The 21,215-nt window shown below is 34.9% G+C and overlaps 1 protein-coding gene across 1 annotated transcript in view; it reads left to right on the top strand.

Moving 5' to 3' along the window:
- The window catches only part of LOC110092719 (chloride conductance regulatory protein ICln), a 30,271-nt gene that overhangs the window by 5,810 nt on the left and 3,246 nt on the right, over positions 1-21,215 (top strand). Inside the window, exon 3 of the mRNA XM_028697361.1 lies at positions 11,375-11,495. Coding sequence (XP_028553194.1) covers positions 11,375-11,495 — 121 coding nt within the window. The remainder of the gene's footprint in view (positions 1-11,374; positions 11,496-21,215) is intronic.

The following is a 21,215-nucleotide window of genomic DNA, read 5'->3' as shown; positions in this document are numbered from 1 at the left end:
GGTGGTTTGACCAAGTATTTCCTTATTTCGGTTGGGTTACATCAAGGATTAGCCTTAAGCCCTTATCTTTTTGCTTTAGTCATGGATGTTCTCTCTAGACATTTGCAAGAGGATGTACCTTGGTGTATGCTTTTTGCTGATGATATTTTTCTTGTTGATAAGACTAGAGAGGGAGTTGAAAGTAAACTTGAATTATGGAGGTTAACATTAGAGACTAAAGGTTTTCGCTTGAGTAGATCTAAAACGGAATATATGGAGTGTAATTTTAGTAGTAATAGACCTAGTGAGGGGATTGTGACTTTGGGCGATCAAGTCATTAATAAGAGTACGCGTTTTAGATATCTTGGATTTATTGTTCAGAATGATGGTGAAATAGATGGAGATATTATCAACAGAATTCAAGTTGGATGGTTGAAGTGGAGAAATGCATCGGGCTTGTTGTGTGATAGAAAAGTACCCCTCAAACTTAAGGAAAAATTCTATAAGATGGTAGTGAGGCTTGCAATGCTTTATGGTGCTGAATGTTGGCCATTAAAAGAGAAACATAATACTAAGTTAAGTGTGGCATAGATGAGGATGCTCAGGTGGATGAGTGGCTTTACCCTTAGAGATATGATACGAAATGAGCATATACGTGAAAAGGTTGGAGTAGCTCCAGTAGAAGATAAGATTAGAGAGAGTCGCCTTAGTGGTTTGGTCACATAAAACGGCGGCCTTCCAATGACCCGCTTAGGAGAGTAGAGGTATTAGATTTGACTTATGTTAAGAAAGGTAGAGGCAGACATAAAAAAACTTGGTTAGAAAATATTAGGAATGACCTTTCTTTTTTTAGATTTAAACGAGAATTTGACCTTTAATAGGACACAATGGAGAAAAAGGATTCATGTAGCCGACCCCACGTAGTGGGATAAAGGCTTGTTGTTGTTGTTGTTGCTGCTGTTTTTTGAAGATCTTGGAGGAAGAAGAAAATTAGTTCCTTTACAGGTGCTATTTTTTAGTTTTTTTTTTTGAAGATTTGCAAATTGCATTAATCAAGATAAAGGGAAAGAAGATACAACCAACTACGAAATAAAAGCCCTATCACAATCCTTCCTAATCAACTGAAAAAAACTTGATGGAAGTTCACTACCCAAAAAAAGATCCTAATAAAAATCTCTCAATATGGCATGGTGTGAACAAAAATAAGCCATATTATTACATTTTCTAGGAACAAAATGAAAAATAACATTTCTAAACAAGTCTAGAAAAGTAAGATCCAAACTTTGTTTTTTATTCTTCATATGCGGAGATATCTTCATTGAATTTTGAAGCAACTTTATAATATTCACATTATCTCCTTCAATGATAATACCAATATTGGCCCTCATCCAATCCTTTAAAAAATTTTTGAAGCTAAGAATAGATACCAATTCCAAGTATGCAATATCCCATTGAACTATTTGCTTCCCATAAGCACAAAGAAATATGCCTTGAGAATCCCTCAATACACCAGCTATTCCCGCAATGTTGAATCTCATCAAAGAAGCATCAACATTAAGCTTGATTCAATCTTTGGGCGGGGGACACCAAGCATTCGACAGCTCTTGCTGATTGATATCCCAGCTCTTTTCGATTGGAAACAAGTGAAAGGACGAATATGATGAAAGAATTTAAGCTGCAATAATCGAAGAAACAAAAGTAACTTTATCGTGCTTAATATGATTCCTGGATTTCCAATTTTGAAAGACAACAGCAATGTAAATTCTAGTAATGCTCGACTTAAATTCTATTCCTTTCAAATTTTCACAACATTGCTGTAAATTGTTGAATTTCGGTAAATAAATCCCCCAGCACGCCAACATATCCAAAACTTCAGATAATTTAGAACAATGAATTGAAATATGCTCTGAATCTTCTATTGCATCACATCCTCTTGGACTGTTAATATTTTGCTGCAGCTTCCTCTTATTCAACCAAAAATTAGTAGGCAAAGCATTATTGATTAATCTCCACCAAAATAAATATTCCCTATTAGGAATTTTCTGCTTCCTCATCCAATTCACATCAATTAAATTATTTTACTGATAAGGAGAACTAGCTTCATATGCCAAAGCTGTAATAGATTTGCCTGAGTTTGTGTTGATTAATTCCAGCTCGTCTTCTTCTTTTTCAACAAATATAGTAGTAGTCAGTATAAGAATAATCATATCTTTTGAAAAGTTAGTTTTTAAAGCATCACATCCCAATTTTTGTCACCATCCAGAAGTATTGAAACCTTTTTATCTTGAAGATCAATAAAGTTACAAGTAGCTGGCCATTTCTCAAGACTTATATCCAATAACCATATATCTTTTATAATATCAATATGAATACCTGAAGACACATTACACCTTACTATCGGTTTTAAGAAATAAGCTCCATCTCTGATAATTCTCCATGAAGGGGAAGAATTTCTCTTTAGCTCTTCATCCCAAACTTCAGCACCATATTTAGACTTTAAAACTCTGCTAAAAAGTGAGTTTCCATTTTGTAAGAATTTCCACGCAATACGAGCCCTTAAAGGATCCTGTCTTTCTACAGCACCTTGAACACCAAAACCTCCAATATTCCATGAGATGTAATGCATTCCTTCTCTACCTTGCTCCTTATGCCACAAAAAAATTCTGCACACTTTGTCAATTTCATCTAAAATACTTTTAGGAATCAATGAATGAGACATCAAAAAAGATAGAATAGAAGCAAAAGCCGTTTTAGTAAGCAATATTCTTCGTGCTAGAGACAATGAACGAGAGCTCCACGTGTTTAACCTCACCATTGCTTTATCCAAAATATATTGAAAATCAGCCTTCATTCTTCTTAAACCCATTTTAACACCCAAATAGGTTATTTCATCAACTTGAGAGAAGCCCAAAAGTTTATTCAATCTTCTTCTCCTCTTTCTTGATACCACCTTCCCATAGAGAATCATGGATTTCTTAAAATTTATATGCTGTCCTGTCCAGGTACAATAATCAGATAAAATCTGATTGAGTTTTATAGCATTACTTCTAGATGCCTTAGCAAACAATAAGATATCATCAGCATATTGAAGATGAGAAAGTTGATAGGAAATACTTGAGTTCTCAAGTAACCCTAAGGTAATACTTGAGTTCGCAAGCAAACCTAACCCAAATCAGTGAACAAACTGTCACGACCCGGCCCGGTTAGCTCGCAAGTGCGAGGCGGGAACAGAGATCGGACATAAAGAAGATAAAAGAAACATTACAAGACAATTAATATAACTCCAAAATGAAACATCAATATCTCAAATTTCAGCCAAATTCAAGATACCCAAACGCTAGGAAAATCAACTATTTAATGCATAGAAATCAAAAGGAAATCTCTTAACAGTCCCTACATTCAAATTTCCCTCTCAAAACCCTCAAAAAAGTTTCCTAAAATGCTCTAATGGGGCGGTCGGGCCGCTAGATTTCCGCAGGAGGCGGAGATCCCGCGTTATTCGCGAACTGCCGGTCCCGTGCGGACCGGCTGGACCGGTCTAACAAAAGTCTATCAGCATTTGCAGACACTTTGATTCCAAGCTGATCACCTAATCTTTGAAAGCCTTCGATAGGAGTTCTGAACACAGAATAAACAAGCAAGGTGATAGTGGGCAGCCTTTCCTAAAACTGCAACCTGCAACCATCCATTTTCCCTTATTCCCATTCATTTTAATAGCAAATTTTGGATAAGTAACATATTGCATAATAAGATTTATAATCTTATTTGGGAACCCCATTAACTTCAATATTTGATCCAATGTCTCCCAACACATGCTATCATAGGCTTGTTCCATGTTTAGTTTCAAAAGCATAGAACCTGGCTTTGCAATTGAAATCTCATTTTGTTGATCACTCCTTGAGCCAAAAGACAATTTTTTGAAATATCTCTACCCAGAACAAATGCACCTTGAAATTCAGAAATAATACTAGGGAGACAAGGCTTGAGTTTAGACAAAATCATACCAGTCACCATTTTGTAGATATATTGACATAAGCTTATTGGACAAAATTTGGAAACTTCATATGCATTAGGAATTTTTGGAATAAGAACAATCATGGTTTCTTTCCAACTATCTGGCATAATACCCATAGAAAAGAAATCTTCTACTGCATTCCAAGTCTCTTTCTTCACAATACTCCAAAAAGATTTGAAGAAACATGCATTTGCTCCATCCGTTCCAGGTGACTTATTATTACTCATTTTCATAACAGTTTTAAATAAATCTTCTTTAGTAAAATCAGAATTGACTAGAGCTTTCATCTCATCATTCAGCTGGTCTTGAACTTCAAATTTTGGCCAATTAGATAATACACAATGTCTTCTCTTCCATTTCTTCATATAGAAATCCTCAAAAATCAATTGCAGTTTTTCTGGGTTGTTTCAATCAAACCATTAGGAAGAGAAATTTAATTTATCATGTTTCCATCTCTTCTAGCCGTCGCAAATGCATGAAAGAAGCGAAAGTTTTGATCTCCTTCTTCCATCCAAATAGTTTTAGAACGCTGCCTCCACCAAGTTGCAAGCCTAGCAAGAGTGACATTCAACTCATGCACTTTTTCCTAAGAATAAGTAGCTTCTCATGGCTCAACTCATTCTCCAAAGCTTCCTCTTCTTGTAACAATAAGATTTCCATTTGCAATTTTGCCTTACATTCAGTCAATTCCCTCAGCTTATTTTTGCTCCAATAAAATAAACTTTTAAGAGATCTTCTCACCTTCCTTTGATGAATTTCTGCAGCTGGCCCGAAATCATTTTTGTTCCAAGCTTTTGTCACAATACGTCTTGAGGCTTCATAAGAACACTAGACATTCTCAAATCTAATCTCCTTATGCTTGAGAACTCTTTAATTATTGAGATTAAATTACAATGGGCAATGATCAGAAGCAACTCTTGGAATGCTTTACCATAGCAAAAGGAATTTCCTCCCTAGCTTTATAATTTAATAAAATTCTATCAAGTTTCTCCCAAATACGAGCTAGGCATTCCTTGTTTTTGCACCAATTATACTTCGGACCCACACAACCAATTTCATGCAGCTCTTCATTTTTTGTGCCCTTGAGAAAATAAAAATCTTTTACCTCCATTCTTTTCTTCCTTAGAAAGCAAGCAATTGAAATCCCCCCCCCTATAATACAAGTTCCACTAGAAGTATAATCTTCTAACATTTTCCACAAGTTCCTTCTTTCATACAGGTCTTTATTTCCATATACAATAGAAACAATAAATTCAATGCCTTTAGGGGAAAGTAATTTCCCTATCACACATTGATTAGAAGAATTAACAATGGAAAAAGAGGAAATATTACTTTTCCAGAGAGCAAGTATACCTGCCGACATTCCATTAGCTGCAAAATGGAAGAAGTCCCAATCCTTTCCAATAATTCTACAAACTTCAGTTTTATCCACATTTACTAACTTGGTTTCCATTAAACCAATGAAGAAAACATCATTTTCAGCTTTCAAACTTCTCAAATAGTGGGAAGCTTCCTTTTTCTTTGCTCCCCTACAATTCCAGAAAACCATAGACGACAGTAATTACAAAATGGGGTATTGGCCCCAGCCCAGTCAGTTCCACCATCACCTTTCCTTGTTCTCTGATTTTATCTTGACTGGTCCCAATCTCTTTAATTCTTTGGATAGCTTTCCTTTATGCTTCCCATCAGAAAGATTACTACAATTATCATTCAAATCCTTTCCACGGACAACACAGAGTTGATTTTCTTCTTCTTTATTAGACACAGGAACATTAACAGAATGCACTTCAACAATACCACCTGGGACATTATCACTTATTAAAGTGCTAATATCTTCTGTAGTTTTAGCATCTCCCACTGGTTCCATTTCTGAAACAGTATTATTAAGATTGTCCACTGACTTCAATTCTCCAGAACTGACTTTATAAGTTCCATTGCTATTAACAACGTGAGCTACCGGGTTAGCAACCTTTTCAGCAACTCCTGCTTCTACAGCGATATCTATCTCATTTTCTTCTTTTAATTTAGTCTCTATTGAAGCATTCTCAGTAATTCTACAAACCCTTCATAGTTAGAGGAGAAAATTGAGTATTCCATTTGTCCATACCAATTATATGGTTCCCAACAAACCACAGACCTCCACTCAACACAAATTCCATTGTCTCTTGAGAATGGAACGAACAGAGAAATCAGTCCATTCCCAAACTTAACTAAAGCACCAAATTTATTCCATTGTCTTCTTAACTCAGAGCTTATTAACAAATCGGAATAGAGTTTCCAAACACATAGACCACCATAGAGTTTCACAGTCTATGGATATTGGTTTGTTCATTACTTGCCAACATTCTAACAGCAACTCCATCCTCAGTCAATTCCACATTCACTTTTGAAGGATCTACTACAATATTTGAAGGTTTCTTCCATACATTAATTGGCTTTACTGTGTCAACATTCAATTCATCGTGTTGGGACTTCTCAGGAGCATTTCCAGAAACTTCTTTTAAGTGCTACAGAAAAATTTTGGTTGAGAATCAATTCCGATTTTGTTGATGCAATTTCTCCTTCTTCTAACAAAGAAACTTTAATCCCACTAACAGAATTAGAAAATCTGTTAACTCGCAATACAGGTCAGCCGAAGAAGACATATCTTTATCAGTTTGATCTTCATATTTTGAAGAATTCTTACCATTGGGCATTGGAGGGAAAACTGAGTCACTCACCAACACATTTTTACCTTTACCAGAATAGGAAACAAAGTTAGAAGATATTGGAGGATCCGAAACTTCCTTAATGACAAGGGTTCCAGGAGACGAAATTCTTGATTCAAGACTTTTCCTTAAAACAGAGCAAGAAGACACCAGATCGGAAGGAATGGAAGCCGGAGGTGGCTTCCGATCAACTCCGGCCATGGTTGCCACGGTGATCATCAAACCTCCCGCTAAAATGGTTCTAACAGAAATTCAAAAAGGATTCTCTCTCTTTAGAATTGTGGACTCTCTCTAGAATTGTAAAGCCGGAGGTGCTGTTTTTTAGTAATGTGTAATTAACTTTACATTTTCATAAATAGTGCTCTATATAAGATCTTCAGTTCTGAATTTGTCCTTTGGATGAAAAAGTTAAGTTTTGTTAATGTTTGTAAATAAGGATTTTAATATGCTCTATTGTAGACAAAGAAAAGTAGGATTGTGTTAAACGAACATTTGTTTTTTAACCAATCCATTCATTCACACTTAGGATTTTGGCAGGTCATGCATTCTCGCTTGGGGTTGTGGAAACCCATTTATGAAAGCCTAAGTTTTGATGTCATCATGATTTCCAGCTTCTCGGATGTTAGTTCCAAAATATTTTACAGCCTGCTTGGGTTAATGAAACTCGAGCATCACTTTTGCATTTTAATTGATTTTTTGGTACTCTTGCCATCCAAGCATAAATGTTTAGGTTGATGGCAGCACAAATGTCACTCCTATTTTTTGGCAACCCAGGCATTGACATTAGATTTTAAAAAATATTATAGTTAATAAAAAGAGGCCTGACAAGCTCACCGTCCTAGTTTAGTAATGCGAGCTTGTGTTGGTGCTGGCAAGATTGAGCAAGTGCAAATTTACCATCACTATCTTGTATATTTTAGTGAGATCTTGTCATTATGAGCTGGCCGATTTTGTTATTGTCTGTTTTAGCACCTGTGAGCTTGCACCAGTACAAAATGCTAACAGGCTCATACCAGCCATAAGATGTTCACTCTGATAAGTTAGCTTGCCATGGTGCAATTTGCTAGAATTAGGCGCGGGGTGTCAGTCACGAAGAAGAATTTTAAAAAATTGAAGTCAATTAATCTTTAATATATTTATAAATGAAAACCTAAGGAGTACTTTACAAAACTTGTAGATGTTTTTCTTTTTCATCTAGTGGATGAGTAATCGGGTGTATTTAATAGACTTCAATTCCTTCATTTATAGCTGTATTTCTTTGACAAGGTTTTTATACAGTGCCAGGTTTGATGAAAGGCATGCCACACAATTTTGGAATATGCTAAGTTGATGTTTAACCACATTTAACTGTTATTTCAATGTAGGATTTTCATTTTACCATTAGTTTATTTTTATTGGCACGGATACCTCTTACATGTTTGGTGTCACACCCCATTTTGACCTTCCTACAGTCTACCTGAAGTGTAACAGAGAAGCAGAATCTTGAGAGACATATCTCTTACTAACACCCATCTTGAAATATTTCTATCAGGATCAAGTGAGTAGGAAGTAGCCTATCCAGACTATCCCAACACATCGAGGGATTTTTATTTTCAATTCTCAATTGGAGTAAAATTTTCATAACTGTAAGCATATTTAAAACACATCACATAAAATACAGAGCTTACTAAACATCCACTCATATTTACATACCCAAAAAGTATGTCCGTACAGCTTCTATTTTTGATCTCTATGTACATCCAAAATTTATGTACACAAAGAGGGCAGTCAAACTTCTTGCCTTATAGCCCACTGACTTCTTCCTCTTTCTTACAGTAAAACCACTACCAATGAGCTAGAGCTCAATGAAATATGCAAGCATAGTAGAAGAAATAAAAACATGTTTGCAGTTAATTGAAAATAATATGAGGATTTCTATAGTAATCATAAGCTATACAAGAAATTCATGTATATTTAGCTTTCCATCTTTCCCGTTATGTTTATTGTTCAATATTTTATGCAAGTGATATGTTGACTATATACTTTTGCACACTTATAACTTTTTAATTTTAAGTTAGGTCCGCTTTACGAACTTTTAGAATTGGAGGGTAGCTCTCTCATTCAAGGAAGAGTTTGAATTCTCAACTTTTAGAAGTGAGAGAATGTAGGGTACCTACTATACGACTACCTTAAGGCTTATTTTATCAGGTCTTTCGTCTTTACTTGTGCGGGCCTATCCCCAATATATGACTTCTCATTTAGATTTTCATTTACTTTTTTCATAATGGCAGCCGTTGGATGGAAATCAGCCAATGCATGGCTCGGTTAGTGGAGTGGAGATGCTACAGTATTGCATTTAATTAAATTAGTTTTAAATGGTTATCTGTTAAGGAATTTCATTTAAATTAACTGTTAACTGTATAAGCTATTAGATGGATTTACTTATTTCTAAAATATGGAATGATTTTTGGAAAAAAGAAATCATGCTTACATTAAAATATAGGGTTTTATATTTGGTCTGTTGGTTTGCTTCTAACACTGAATACAATGATAAAGCAATCATTGAGTCTGATGGAAACTGATGATCATAGTAGCCCTTGCAACTTTCCTGAGAATTTCACTAGTTATCAAGTAATCAACCATCATTGACTGCCTGATATCACTTCCACCAAAAAAGAATACTTTTTTGTCTTTGGGCAACTTTTTTAAAACTATTAAGCTTTTGTAAAATTTTATTGTTTTTTTTACTTTCCATCTTGTCTATTCAAGTTCCGTAGTATTGATTCTATTTTAAAATGTTTTGCTCCATTTCTAATTTTTCATCCGTAGAATGTTAAATTGAATCCTCAAGTTCCTGAACCAATCATAGAGCTAACAATCATCATTAATTTTGTTATAATATGCCAAGTGTCTTCAATTCATTTGTCATTTACAAAATTACAAGTTACCATCTAGTACACTTTTGATTTGGGTATTGCGTTGTATTCTTCTTTCGGAGACTTACTAGCATATGCATATTTGAACTGAAAAAAGAGATTGACAATTTGCCATTAAGCGTTTGTTTCTCTCTGTATTTTAAATATTTGAACATTATAGAATTTCTTTTGACATATTTACTTACAAGGTAATTGCTGTTCCTGTTACAAAGGCTTAATTTTCCTTTATGATTTTACCTTCATATATTTTTATTTACTTTTTTTTTTTTTGCTTCTTAAAAATGGGTTCAAAGCAATGGTTTGGTACCCTCCTTGTGTAACCTAGAGGTCTTGATCATGAATCACATCTATGGTCTCTTGGAAATTGGTATATTCTTGGTTACATCAATCCATTTGCAGACCCAGCATTTGCGGGAGAACTGTGAATTGAGTGCTACCTTTTATTCTTCCTTGGAAATTGGATATTTCCCTTTACATTTAGTAAAATTGGGAGTATAGATCCGATGGCTATTAATAAACTTCTCCCTGTAAAGATTAAAGTGATTCACTCTCATTAGTTTTTTTGCTTTGGACTGAAATGTCAATTCCTATTTCTTTTGTGTGGTGCAATTAACGTAGACATGCACTGGATTACATCCTTTCAAGTCTATTCAAATTTCTTAGTTCCAAACACCTATTGTGATCGGTTTAACTTGGCTAAATTGAAAGTTCTCTTCTGATATAAAATGGAGTTTTAACTGCTATTTTCTTATTTTTCTGCACTCCATTAATTTAATTGTCATTTTTTGTGATTTTGCAAGTTTTACCCTTCTTGTGTTGTGAGTAGTGCTATGCTATTTGCCCTTTCTAATAAGTAAGCATGAAATGTTTGTTGCCCATTGCAAACTGGAGCTTAGTTATTGTTCTGAATGGCAAAATGACCGTGTGGTTTATCCCCTGAAAATCCCTGTGCCTGGTTACCTGTTGGGCTTTTAGTTCAAGCCACAAGATGACGGATAAGTAATCTAAACAAACTCCTGCATTGTATGGGCGTAGCAAACCAAAGAGCTAGGACACTAAGGGTCCCTTATTTTGCAAACTTCTACTATTCATCAAGCTTCCACCGGTCGTGTTGAAAAAGATAAAGATAGTCATATATGTGATTGAAGTTCAGTTAAGTTTGAAGCCCTGGTAAGTTGTGGATCTCTGTAAGGACAACTGAATTGTATTTTGTTAAATAAAGGTTTAAACTGGTAATTGATGCTTCAAGATAGATATTAGCCCTTTTAATATTTCAAAACATTACTTAATTGGTAAAAGGCTTTTAGCCTTAGCTAAAAGTTAGCTGGTTAAATTTTGTTTGCCAATTATTATTTTCTTAATTGCAGTTTGCATGCCACAATCTAAATGGTAGAAATTTAGAATGCCATATTTGAAAAAGCTGAAGTTGAGGCCTGGACTTTAGGCTTTAGTTAGGATCGGCAATTAGTAAAGACAGATTTTTTTCTTTATTCCTTGTGTTTGAGAAAGAAGATACAGTTTCGAGGGCCTTACTTATGTGAGTGGATTTGGTTTGGTGCTGCTAAAAAATCTGATGTGCTAAACTGCCATGACCGTGCTCACATTGGAAGTCAATTCTGAATTGCATGAACTGGCGTCTCCAAACATAACCTCTGTATATTATGCATTATGTATCATAGTTTATAATGTTGGTGCCATTATAATATTTCTCTCTTAGCACTAAATAGTATTTTGATTCTCATCCGGCTTTTCTGAAGATTGAGGCTGAAGATGCTAAAGATGATGAGTTTGAGGGGGGTTCGGATGCTGAGTGCCCTGATGAGACATATTTATCTAAGATAACAGAGATGAGGCTTGTGCCTCATGATCCAAATCAGTGTATCCTTGAAGCATTTGATATTTAGTAAAATATTTTCTCTTTTATTTTGTTTTCTTTTTCCTATTATTAAACTTCACATCTTGTTGTGAATTATGTTGGTGCTTCAGTTTTATTTGAAGTTTATTTTATTATTTTATAGCTGCTGGCATGTATGATGCAATATGCTATATGTTTCCACCGTTTATCCCTTTCCAAAGATAAGTAGTCAAATACAATATGCTATGACATAATAGGGTTGATACATGCATTTAGCATTATGATTCTCATGACTAATGACAGATACAGGGCTGGTTGGCTGGTCTATTTTTTGCCAAGTTTCTGACTTCTGTATCTGTGCAGTGTCTTTCCATTTAGAGCAGTTTTACAATTCTTTGTGGGTAGTTGCTTCGGTATACGCAGTGTTTGTGCATGCAGCAAGGCTGCCTTTCCACCAACCATGCTGCAAGAAGCTGCTTCCTGGCTGCACCAGCTAGGAGTGCTGGTTGCTACTGCATCCCCAAACAAACCCTTATTTTTGCTTTGTCATGGTCATCGTAATTTCCTTAGTTTTGGCTGCTGATAAAGTTTAGAGAAATAGCTGTGGCTTTTAATGATCTTCTTGCATGACCAACAGATGATTTGATCTCTTGTTTTTACCTGAAAATTTGAGAGGCAATTGGTATGCATTAGATTCATGATAATTTTGCTAAATTTTCTAAAGCACTTTAAGGCTTCGTTTGGGACGGCTGTAGCTGTCGGTAAAGCAGGTTGTGAAGTTGTTGTCCATAAAGCTGCTTTCTAAAGTTGCTGTACAAAAATCAATAGATTTTGTTTGGGTGGTATAACTGTTGAGTTGCTGTGTTGATGCTGTATGACAACAAATTACCTTGATACCCTTTTATACATTTAGATAAATATAATAATCAACTAACATTTATGAATTAAAATTAATTAATTTTATCAAATCTTTAATAAGTTTATATATCAAAATACTATAAAATTTTAACTTAACTTTTTCTAATCATAATTTAAATTAATTTGTTATGTTTTTATAGGATTGGCCGGAAGCCCATTTGCCGGCGGAACCTTCATGATCTTCTAAAATTTCCTCCAAAACAAAAATAGTAAGAGAGAACCAGCAATCACCTTGAACGAGAAATCCACCAATGTGCTTTGGAGAAAGAGCACAGAGAACTATATTTTCTTCCTCAGAAGTAATCGATAACTTCAGCTTCAAGCTAAGTCCGATACACTAGTTAATTCAACTTCAAAAGCAAGGGGAAAAGATGACTAGCAAAGGGTTGGAGTTCCAGAGGATCGCTGGCGACGACGTCATCGCCGGAAGAGTTTCTGTGTTCCAAGCCGACGGAAGGGGTGGTGGAGCCGCGGAAGGTGCACATAGTTTTTAACCACCTGCCGCAATAAAAAAAAAAGAAAATTGCTTTATTTATTTTATTTCTCCATTTCGGCAGTCTTGAAAATGACTTTGGGGTCACATTATAATGGTTAATTTATAGCATAAGAAAGTTTGTGCGACTAATGAGTCTTGAAACTGGAGGAACTTCTCGATCGCCGCTATCTCCGATGAAGTCTTCGGCAAGCTGAACTGATGAGTTAAGCCGGAAACTTGGTTGTTCTTCACATCTCCTTCCTGTAAAATCCAAACCAATTAAATCTAAGAGCAGAAGATGGCCGGATAAGAAGAAAATGAGATGCAAACATGCAGTACCTGTAGCTCTGTTTGGTTCAGGCCGACGATATCTCTTGGCCGTTTGTAACCAGAGAAGCTATCAGATATCAATGAATCCTCCCAAGAAGAAACAGCGTAGCCTGGAATGACGCAAACCCTTGCTTTTTAACGAGGAGAACAACGACGCTGCAGAGAAAAATATGCCCATCGGAGAAGGCGCGCATCGGAGCGACCCGGCTTTTCCGTCATTTATCCCCTTCGAAACGGCGGAAAGCAGTGAGCCGCAGCGGACCGTGGGACGCAATCAAAGGTCGCGAGAAGCAGCGGCGAGCCGCAGAAATTTTCCTAACTTTGTTCTACCGCAATGTCCCAAACGAGCACTTAATAAATTTTTATAAAGCAAAGCAGGCCTGAAGCCGTCCCAAACGCACCCTAAGAATAAGAATCTGCATGCACTCTTTGACAGCTATGGTTACCATTAACAATTCTAACGATTTGGTAATATAGTTCATTGATTGTATTTTCAATTTGTGCAACAACAATTCATCTGCCCTAACATGTAATTTCAATTTCTTCCATAAAATTGTGATGAGATGCTACAATGCATGCATGCTTTAGCCATGATTTGGCAACTCAATTGCAAAGCAGTTTGTCCGTTTCTATGGAATTAGTGCTTTATTTTATATCAATTATTATATACCATCAATAACGCAATGTTACCAAGCAAAGCCAAAGTAGGTCCTTAACATGTGTGGTAATGCCGGGGTATACATATAACTTCAATAACACAAAATTATCAATTAAAGCCTTATTATTTACTTATCATGTTCATTAATGCTAGGGGTGATCTTAGGAGCATTCAATTGACCTCACAAATACTGATATTTCCTTTATCATCAATAATTAATTACAAAGCATCAATATCTATTTATTGAAATAGGGTGACATACTATGATGCACAGGAACGGACATGACGATACGAATCAACACGACACAGACACATGACACATCAATTATTGAAAATATAGAACATGAACACGGGTTGAACACGATATTATAATTTTAATATTTTAAAAATAGTGTATAAAAATTGATTAAGTATAATATTGAAAATAATTTATAAATAATAAGTCATTGAACTAGATTTTATGCTTAAAATGATTAATATTAAGATGTCGAGAGTTAGGCGTCGATGCCATGTATCAAACATCGAGAGAGGAGTCGAAAATTATGTTTAGAGTCGGGCATCGATGTTATGCAGTAAGTATCAGACGTCAATGCCAAGAGGGTATCTGTCGTCGATGTTGAGAGGGTGTTGGTCATCAATGTTAAAAAGATGTTGAATAAAGATGAGCTGTCAAGTTGTGGGCGTAGAAATTACTAGCGTCAAGCATCAATGTCAAGACAATGTCAGACTTAGATGTGGAGATGGTTTTGAAATGTCGATGTTGTAACGACATCATATGTCGATGCTGAGATGAACCGAGCATTGTTGTGCAACCAAAGTCGTAACTTGCCAAACAGAAATGAAAATGATAATATTTGATGAATGAGGTATTAAGTGCGGGCGATTGAGTTGGCGTTGTGCATATGAAATAAGAAATTTAGTTTTTATATTTTAAATAAATAAAAATTTTAAATACAAAAAGTTATATTTGAAATAATTCATAAAATATTTAAACACGCGTGTCCAATTTGTATTTAATATTTTTTTAATTGGACATGTTTTTAGACACGTATTGTAGTAGTATTAGACGTGTGTCATGTGGGATAGTGTTGAAACGCCTCTTTGAAGAGAAGTATCGGTGCATCATAGGTGACATATATATAGCCAAAATGTAAATCCAAACTAATCCTTTATTGGGAAAAGTCAAATTGTATTATAATATTTGAACTTATTTTATCGAACGAGACTGATTCAGCCTAATAATGTAAATCAAATAATAGTAGTTAAAAATGGAGCCATAATTAAATATGATTCTTAAAGGGTTGAAAATTAGTTCAATTTATCTCACATGTGGTCTGATTTGACTCCTTATAGTTGGTCTATATGGCCAATTAGACTTTTGAGGGCTAATTTACCATGATTTGTGCAACAACAATTCGTCTGCCCTATTAGGAACTCCTTTTCTAAAATGATATATGATTGAAAAAATATCCATGTAGTGCAAAAAACAACTAGATGATGAAGTCAACCAAGTACAAAAATTTGGAGGTTTGGGTGCTAGTTAGCTCTGAACTTCATATAGTTGTAAGATAGTTGCAATGCAGACCAATAATAGATTAGGAAATAAAGGTAGAAACCCTTTTATAAATTCAAATTTAGTAAGTGTAATTAAAGCAAACTGTCATCATTTCAAATGGTATATCTGCTGAGATGGTGACAATTGAATGGAATCTCAACAAGAAGGTGGAGAAGGTTAACTGTAGGTTTTGATACATCTAAATACTTATAGAAAAGACTATTTCATATTTAACAATATGTTTAGTTTGAAGGGCTTTATTCAATGCAGATTTTGTTTTAAACTCAACGAATGTCGTAGAATCAGCCTCAATCATAATAGTTAATTCACAAGTTGATAACTCATTATTGTTCTGTTTATCATCAAAACAGGATTTGTCGTTTTTACATCTTCATAAGGACTGTCATGATAAATAAAGTGTTCATTAAGCTGACTAACATGAAATTTCAATTTGTGCCATAAAATTGTGATGAGAGGTTACAGTGCATGCATGCGTTAGCTGTCACGATCCGGCCCGGTTAGTTCGTATAGACGAGGCGGGAACGGAATTGGACGTTTAGAACAGTTCAATTTTCAAATTGCATGTATAAAAAATTTCTAAAAGACTTCAATAGGAACATAAAAGTGCCTCTAAACTTTTTCCAAAACATATATTTAACATTCAAACTATTACAAAAAGAAGTTCAGATATGCAAGGTGGTTTACAAACATTTAACTATTTATGCTATGACAAAACCACCCAAAAAGAAACACCAACTACTGCCAGGAAAACATTAAATAACCTGTCAGCCGAAGTACGCGACTATATGTGAACCCTGGGTGTTCCGCCATCACTTATGAAAAGGTTCTTCTGAAAAGTATCCCAAAGCTAGGGAGTGAGCTACGCTCAGCAAATGATAAATTGCAATCTAAAATTCATACAATGAAGAAGAATTTAATATGCAAAGATAACATCGTATGTCTATGTAAGGTTGATGTCATATGTTTGATTGATGTCACACGTAAGGTTGATGCCATATGTAAGATTGATATCATATTACATGTTCCTTCTTATGATCTATCTCATTTAACTCTTACATGATATAGCTTTCATATAGTATACACCCGTATCGGAGTACCCATATTGTACTGATTAGGTACAAATTCATATTTGACCATTTATCATCATATTGCTCTAAGAGCCTTATTGTTCCAAAGAACCTTATTCATATTTGGTACTCCACAATTCAGCAGACACAAACTTGCATTCCATAATCATAACGGTAAGATTGTTTCAAGGTTTTAAAAGGCAAAATCGGGAATCGAGGCGTTTTTTCTAAGCGAGGGGAGGCGTAAGCCTCGAGGCGGAAGCCTCAAAATGATTAAAATAAGTTAATTTAAAATTATAAATAATGACAAAAAATAATAAAATATTATGTCAACTATGAATTTGAAGATTTGTTTCAAGATAATATTACTAGAATACAAGATTTAAAATAAACTAACTTAAAAATAAAATATCCCCTTAGGATCAAGACCCAAAGCAGGCTCATCATCACTTTGATTGTCTTCAGAAGATTTTTCATAATTAATGTCAAAGTCATCCTCAAACTCTTCTTCATCTATAACATTTTTTCCTTTATCTCCTATATCAGTTAATATTTCATTAGCTAAAATGAAATAATAGTAACATACAAAATAATTCATTATATTTAAGAATACTTTTGAATTTTTTTGAAGCTCTAATCTCACTTTGTTTCTTTCTTTTATATACTTGGGTAGTTGCTTCATTGTCTTCTTTATTGACATGAGTTTCTTTTTCTACTTCAACTTCAGAAACATCAGCATTCTTAGGAGTAACCCATTCATTATCAGATTGTAACTGATCAACAAGCAAATGGTAAATTTCATTCTCAATATTTCTTTGATTCTACAATTTGAGATGTCTATCTTTCAATTATTTATTAAACATAACATAAACTAGTTTGTTCATTTGATCTGCCGCTAATCGATTTCTTCTATTTGTATGAATTTGATTGAAGATGCTCCAATTACGCTCGCATGCAGAAGCCAAACACGTTAGGCTAAGAACTTTAACTGCAAAAGCTTTTAATTCATGAACATCATCTCCAAACTGAGCCCACCAACGTTCTACATGAAGACAAACATAGTATTTTATGAATATTGTTTGTATGGAAAGATACCGAGTGGTACCGAGCATGTACCTAACGGTACTGGAGCATGTACCGATCGGTACCGAGCGATACTAGTTCGGTACCGAGCTTGTACCGCTCAATATCGAGCATATACTTGCTCGGTATCTAGCGGTATTGGCTCGGTACCGAGCATGTACCACTCAGTACCGAGCAGTACCTAGCGATACATAGCAGTACCGAGCATGTACTGAGTGGACGAATGAAAGAAAGCTGAATCAGGAGTTATTCAAGCTTTTGTTACTGTACGTCAAAGTCAAGGCCCACAACACCACTCACCTGCTCTTCCGACCTAATCGAGGCCTGAACATTTCCTGCACTCACAACTTCGGCTTCGTTTCCTGCTTTCGAAACCGTTATTGCTTTCGGCTTCGTTTCCTGCGTCGTCGCCTTTCGACTTCGTCTCCTGCACTCACAGTTTCATCTCCTTCCCTCACGGCTTCGTCTCTTTCCCTCACGGCTTCGCCTCCAGTTCGCCTTTCAATTCTCACAGGAAGCTCTAATCCTATACACGAATACGCGAACACGAATCGGCTGCATCGTATTTACATATATACCAACAACAACAACAACATCAAGCCTTTATCCCCTCGTATTTACATGTATATCGAAGAAAAAATTTTGAAGCGGTGCCTCGTACTGCCTCGAGGCGTTACGCTCTGATGCGTACGCCTCGTGCGAAAAAATCGTAGGCTTCGCTGGATGGTTCGAGGCGTAAGACCCGATATGCATGACTTGCGCCTCGACTTGAGGCGCGATTCAATGCGGACGCCTCGTCCGCTTTTTTAATGGTTGGATTGTTTACATTATAACATAAGAAATTTCATAAAATTAGATGATGTGCCATATGTATGTGAATGCTTGTAGTAGGCATGAAAGTAAAACATACATTCTCATGAATCATACATGAAGATACTATATGCAACATAAAGAACATAATACAAGATTTGAGATTTGTGCTAACATCCAAAATTAAGCATAAGCAAAACATAAGAGAATTCAATGATGCTCATAAGCATAAACAAAACATAAGGGAAGACTATAATTTTTAGAACACAATGTGTCACTTACTTTTAGTTTTCCTTCGCTCAATTTCTCTTTGCACAATTCCTTGAATCGAACAAGAATTATATCTTCTCTAAATTTTTCTACAAACAATGTAAAGAATATTAACCTACACTTAAATATTAATATTATGATCTAACCTAAAGCATTTTCACTAGAACCCTTCATTAATTTAATAGATTTAATTGAAATTTTTGGTTTTGCATTAAACCTTATTTTTGAAACCCTAAAATTACATTAATTTCATTCCAATTGTTTATAAAAACACTCCCCTTTCCTATACATATATTTAAGGCATTCAAATTTCGGTTTTAACTCAAAAAAAAATAAAAATTTAGGAAAATTATTTTTTTCTCAAAATTTAAGTTTCCTCTAATTAGAGAACTCACTAAACCCTTATGAACATCTTTAGTGAGCATGCAAGCTTAGAAACTCTAGGTTAGGAAAAACCCTAATTTGGAAAACCTAAAAATCTTTAGAAAATTTTGCATTTTTCATCGTACAACTTCTTCTTTTAAATTCTCCTAACATTCCTTACAAAAATAAATCCAAAAGGAGAAACCCTAATTTCAGATTTTATGCTTTCCCTTAAGAAATCTTCAACTTTAGGGCATAAAAAGGTAGGGATAATCAAGCTCTAAAAGTTTTCTAAAGAAATCTCCAATAAAACATAAACCCTACATTTTTCTTCAAGAGAAACTCATGCAAAAAAAACCAAGTTTCTTTAAGAATAACTTACCTCCTAGCTTCTCCAAGTCTTCCTCTATCTTTTCCCTAAAAGATCTTGCCGGAAATCTCGCCAGCCACCGCTCGCCGAGCTCTCCCGTCGCCACTCCTCTCTCTCTCTCTCGCATGCGGCCGAAGAAATCAACAAGGGATGGAAATATTCGGTCCCTTAGGCGTGTGAGGGGCTTAAGGAGATGTATGAAGGGAATGTATGCATGTGCCCCTCATCCTATCACCCTCCCTAATATGTCTTGAAGGGTAAAATGGGGAGAATGGCTAAAAATTACTTAAACCATCTTCGAAAATTTTTAATTCTAAAACCGTGCGAAATTTGATACAAGTCCTTTATATCGTTTTCTTTTAAATTTCGTGAAGAATTTAATAAAATTTATTTTGTCAAATCCCGACGACTTTGAAAATTCGCCTAAGTTCGTCGTGGCGCATCAAAATGCGTGCGACCCACTCAAACGACGAATTTCAGGTTTTACATTAGCCATGGTTGGGAAACTCAATTGCGAAGCAGTTTGTCCATTTCTATGAAACTGGTGATTTTATTTTATATCAATCATTATATAACATCAATAACACAATGTTGCCAATCAAAGCAATAGTAGTTCCTTAACATGTGTGCTAATGGCAGCGTATACATATAACTTCAATAACACAAAATTATCAATTAAAGCCTTATTATTTACATGTTCATGAATGCTATATATAACTTCAATAGTAGTTTTTTATAAGATTGACCTCACACTCACATGTAGTCTAAATTCTCTTAATTTATAAAGAGTTGGTGTCAAAGTTATTTGGATCTTTAAAAAAATCATATGAGATTTAATTATGATATATTAATTATTATCATACAATGAACAATCACTGATGATTATAGTCAACATATCATTACCACGAGCCAATTCTAAATCAAAGGATTAGAGGTCCATTATCCAGTTAAAGTGCTAACATAGACTAAGGATGCATGTCTATGTTGGTCAATATGATAGTTGATTAATTATGAATTTGGGTTCTTCAATCCTTCAACTAGATCTAAGTGACTAGGAATTGTCTATACACTTTTAAGGAAAGTTCTAGGTATTTAGAGATGATCTAAGCACTTAGAATGATGGGATATAACCAATGCCTGAGCGAATGTAATATTCTTAAGAAAAAAGAGCAAATGAATTTGCCGTAGAAAGAGGGGATCTAATTTACTCAAGTGGACTTGGCCACTAAAACAAGGGAGTTCATTAAATGAATTTGTCCCATTTAAGGCATAAAATTCAATTTAAATGTGGTATGCCTGAATCAAATGTTCAAGTGGATTAAATCCACTCAGATATAAATGTATAAGTAGATTTGGACTAACTTAAAACATCAAGAAATTTATCCAAGTATATTTTAACTACTTGGATGGACCTATGGATAACACTTATGCACATGTAAGTATGTCACTTTGGAAGCATTTAGAGGAATTTAGGTAGTCTTATCATTAAAATAGAATGTTTACTCAAATTTGGTCTGACTAAAAATGGTTATGATTTTGCCTTAAAAAGTTATAGTTTGCCTATAATGGGGATAATACAAATGGATGTGATCCATCCATAGAAGGATAGATACCTGGATAGATTTTGCCTATTTATATTCCATGCGAGGCTAGTTGATTTGGGTATGGCTCAAAACCTTGAATTGCCATGTATATATATAAATCAGCATCAAGATACTCATAGTCAAATGATGGCACATGAATGATGAAGATGATCATATGATTGGGTTTTTCAAGAAATGTTAGAGTCTATGCCACCAATTAAATTCTCTAGATTGACTTAA

Source organism: Dendrobium catenatum, unplaced genomic scaffold (genome assembly GCF_001605985.2).
Source record: "Dendrobium catenatum unplaced genomic scaffold, ASM160598v2 fragScaff_scaffold_920, whole genome shotgun sequence".
NCBI lineage: Eukaryota > Viridiplantae > Streptophyta > Magnoliopsida > Asparagales > Orchidaceae > Dendrobium > Dendrobium catenatum.
This window is presented reverse-complemented; position numbering and strand designations above follow the sequence as displayed.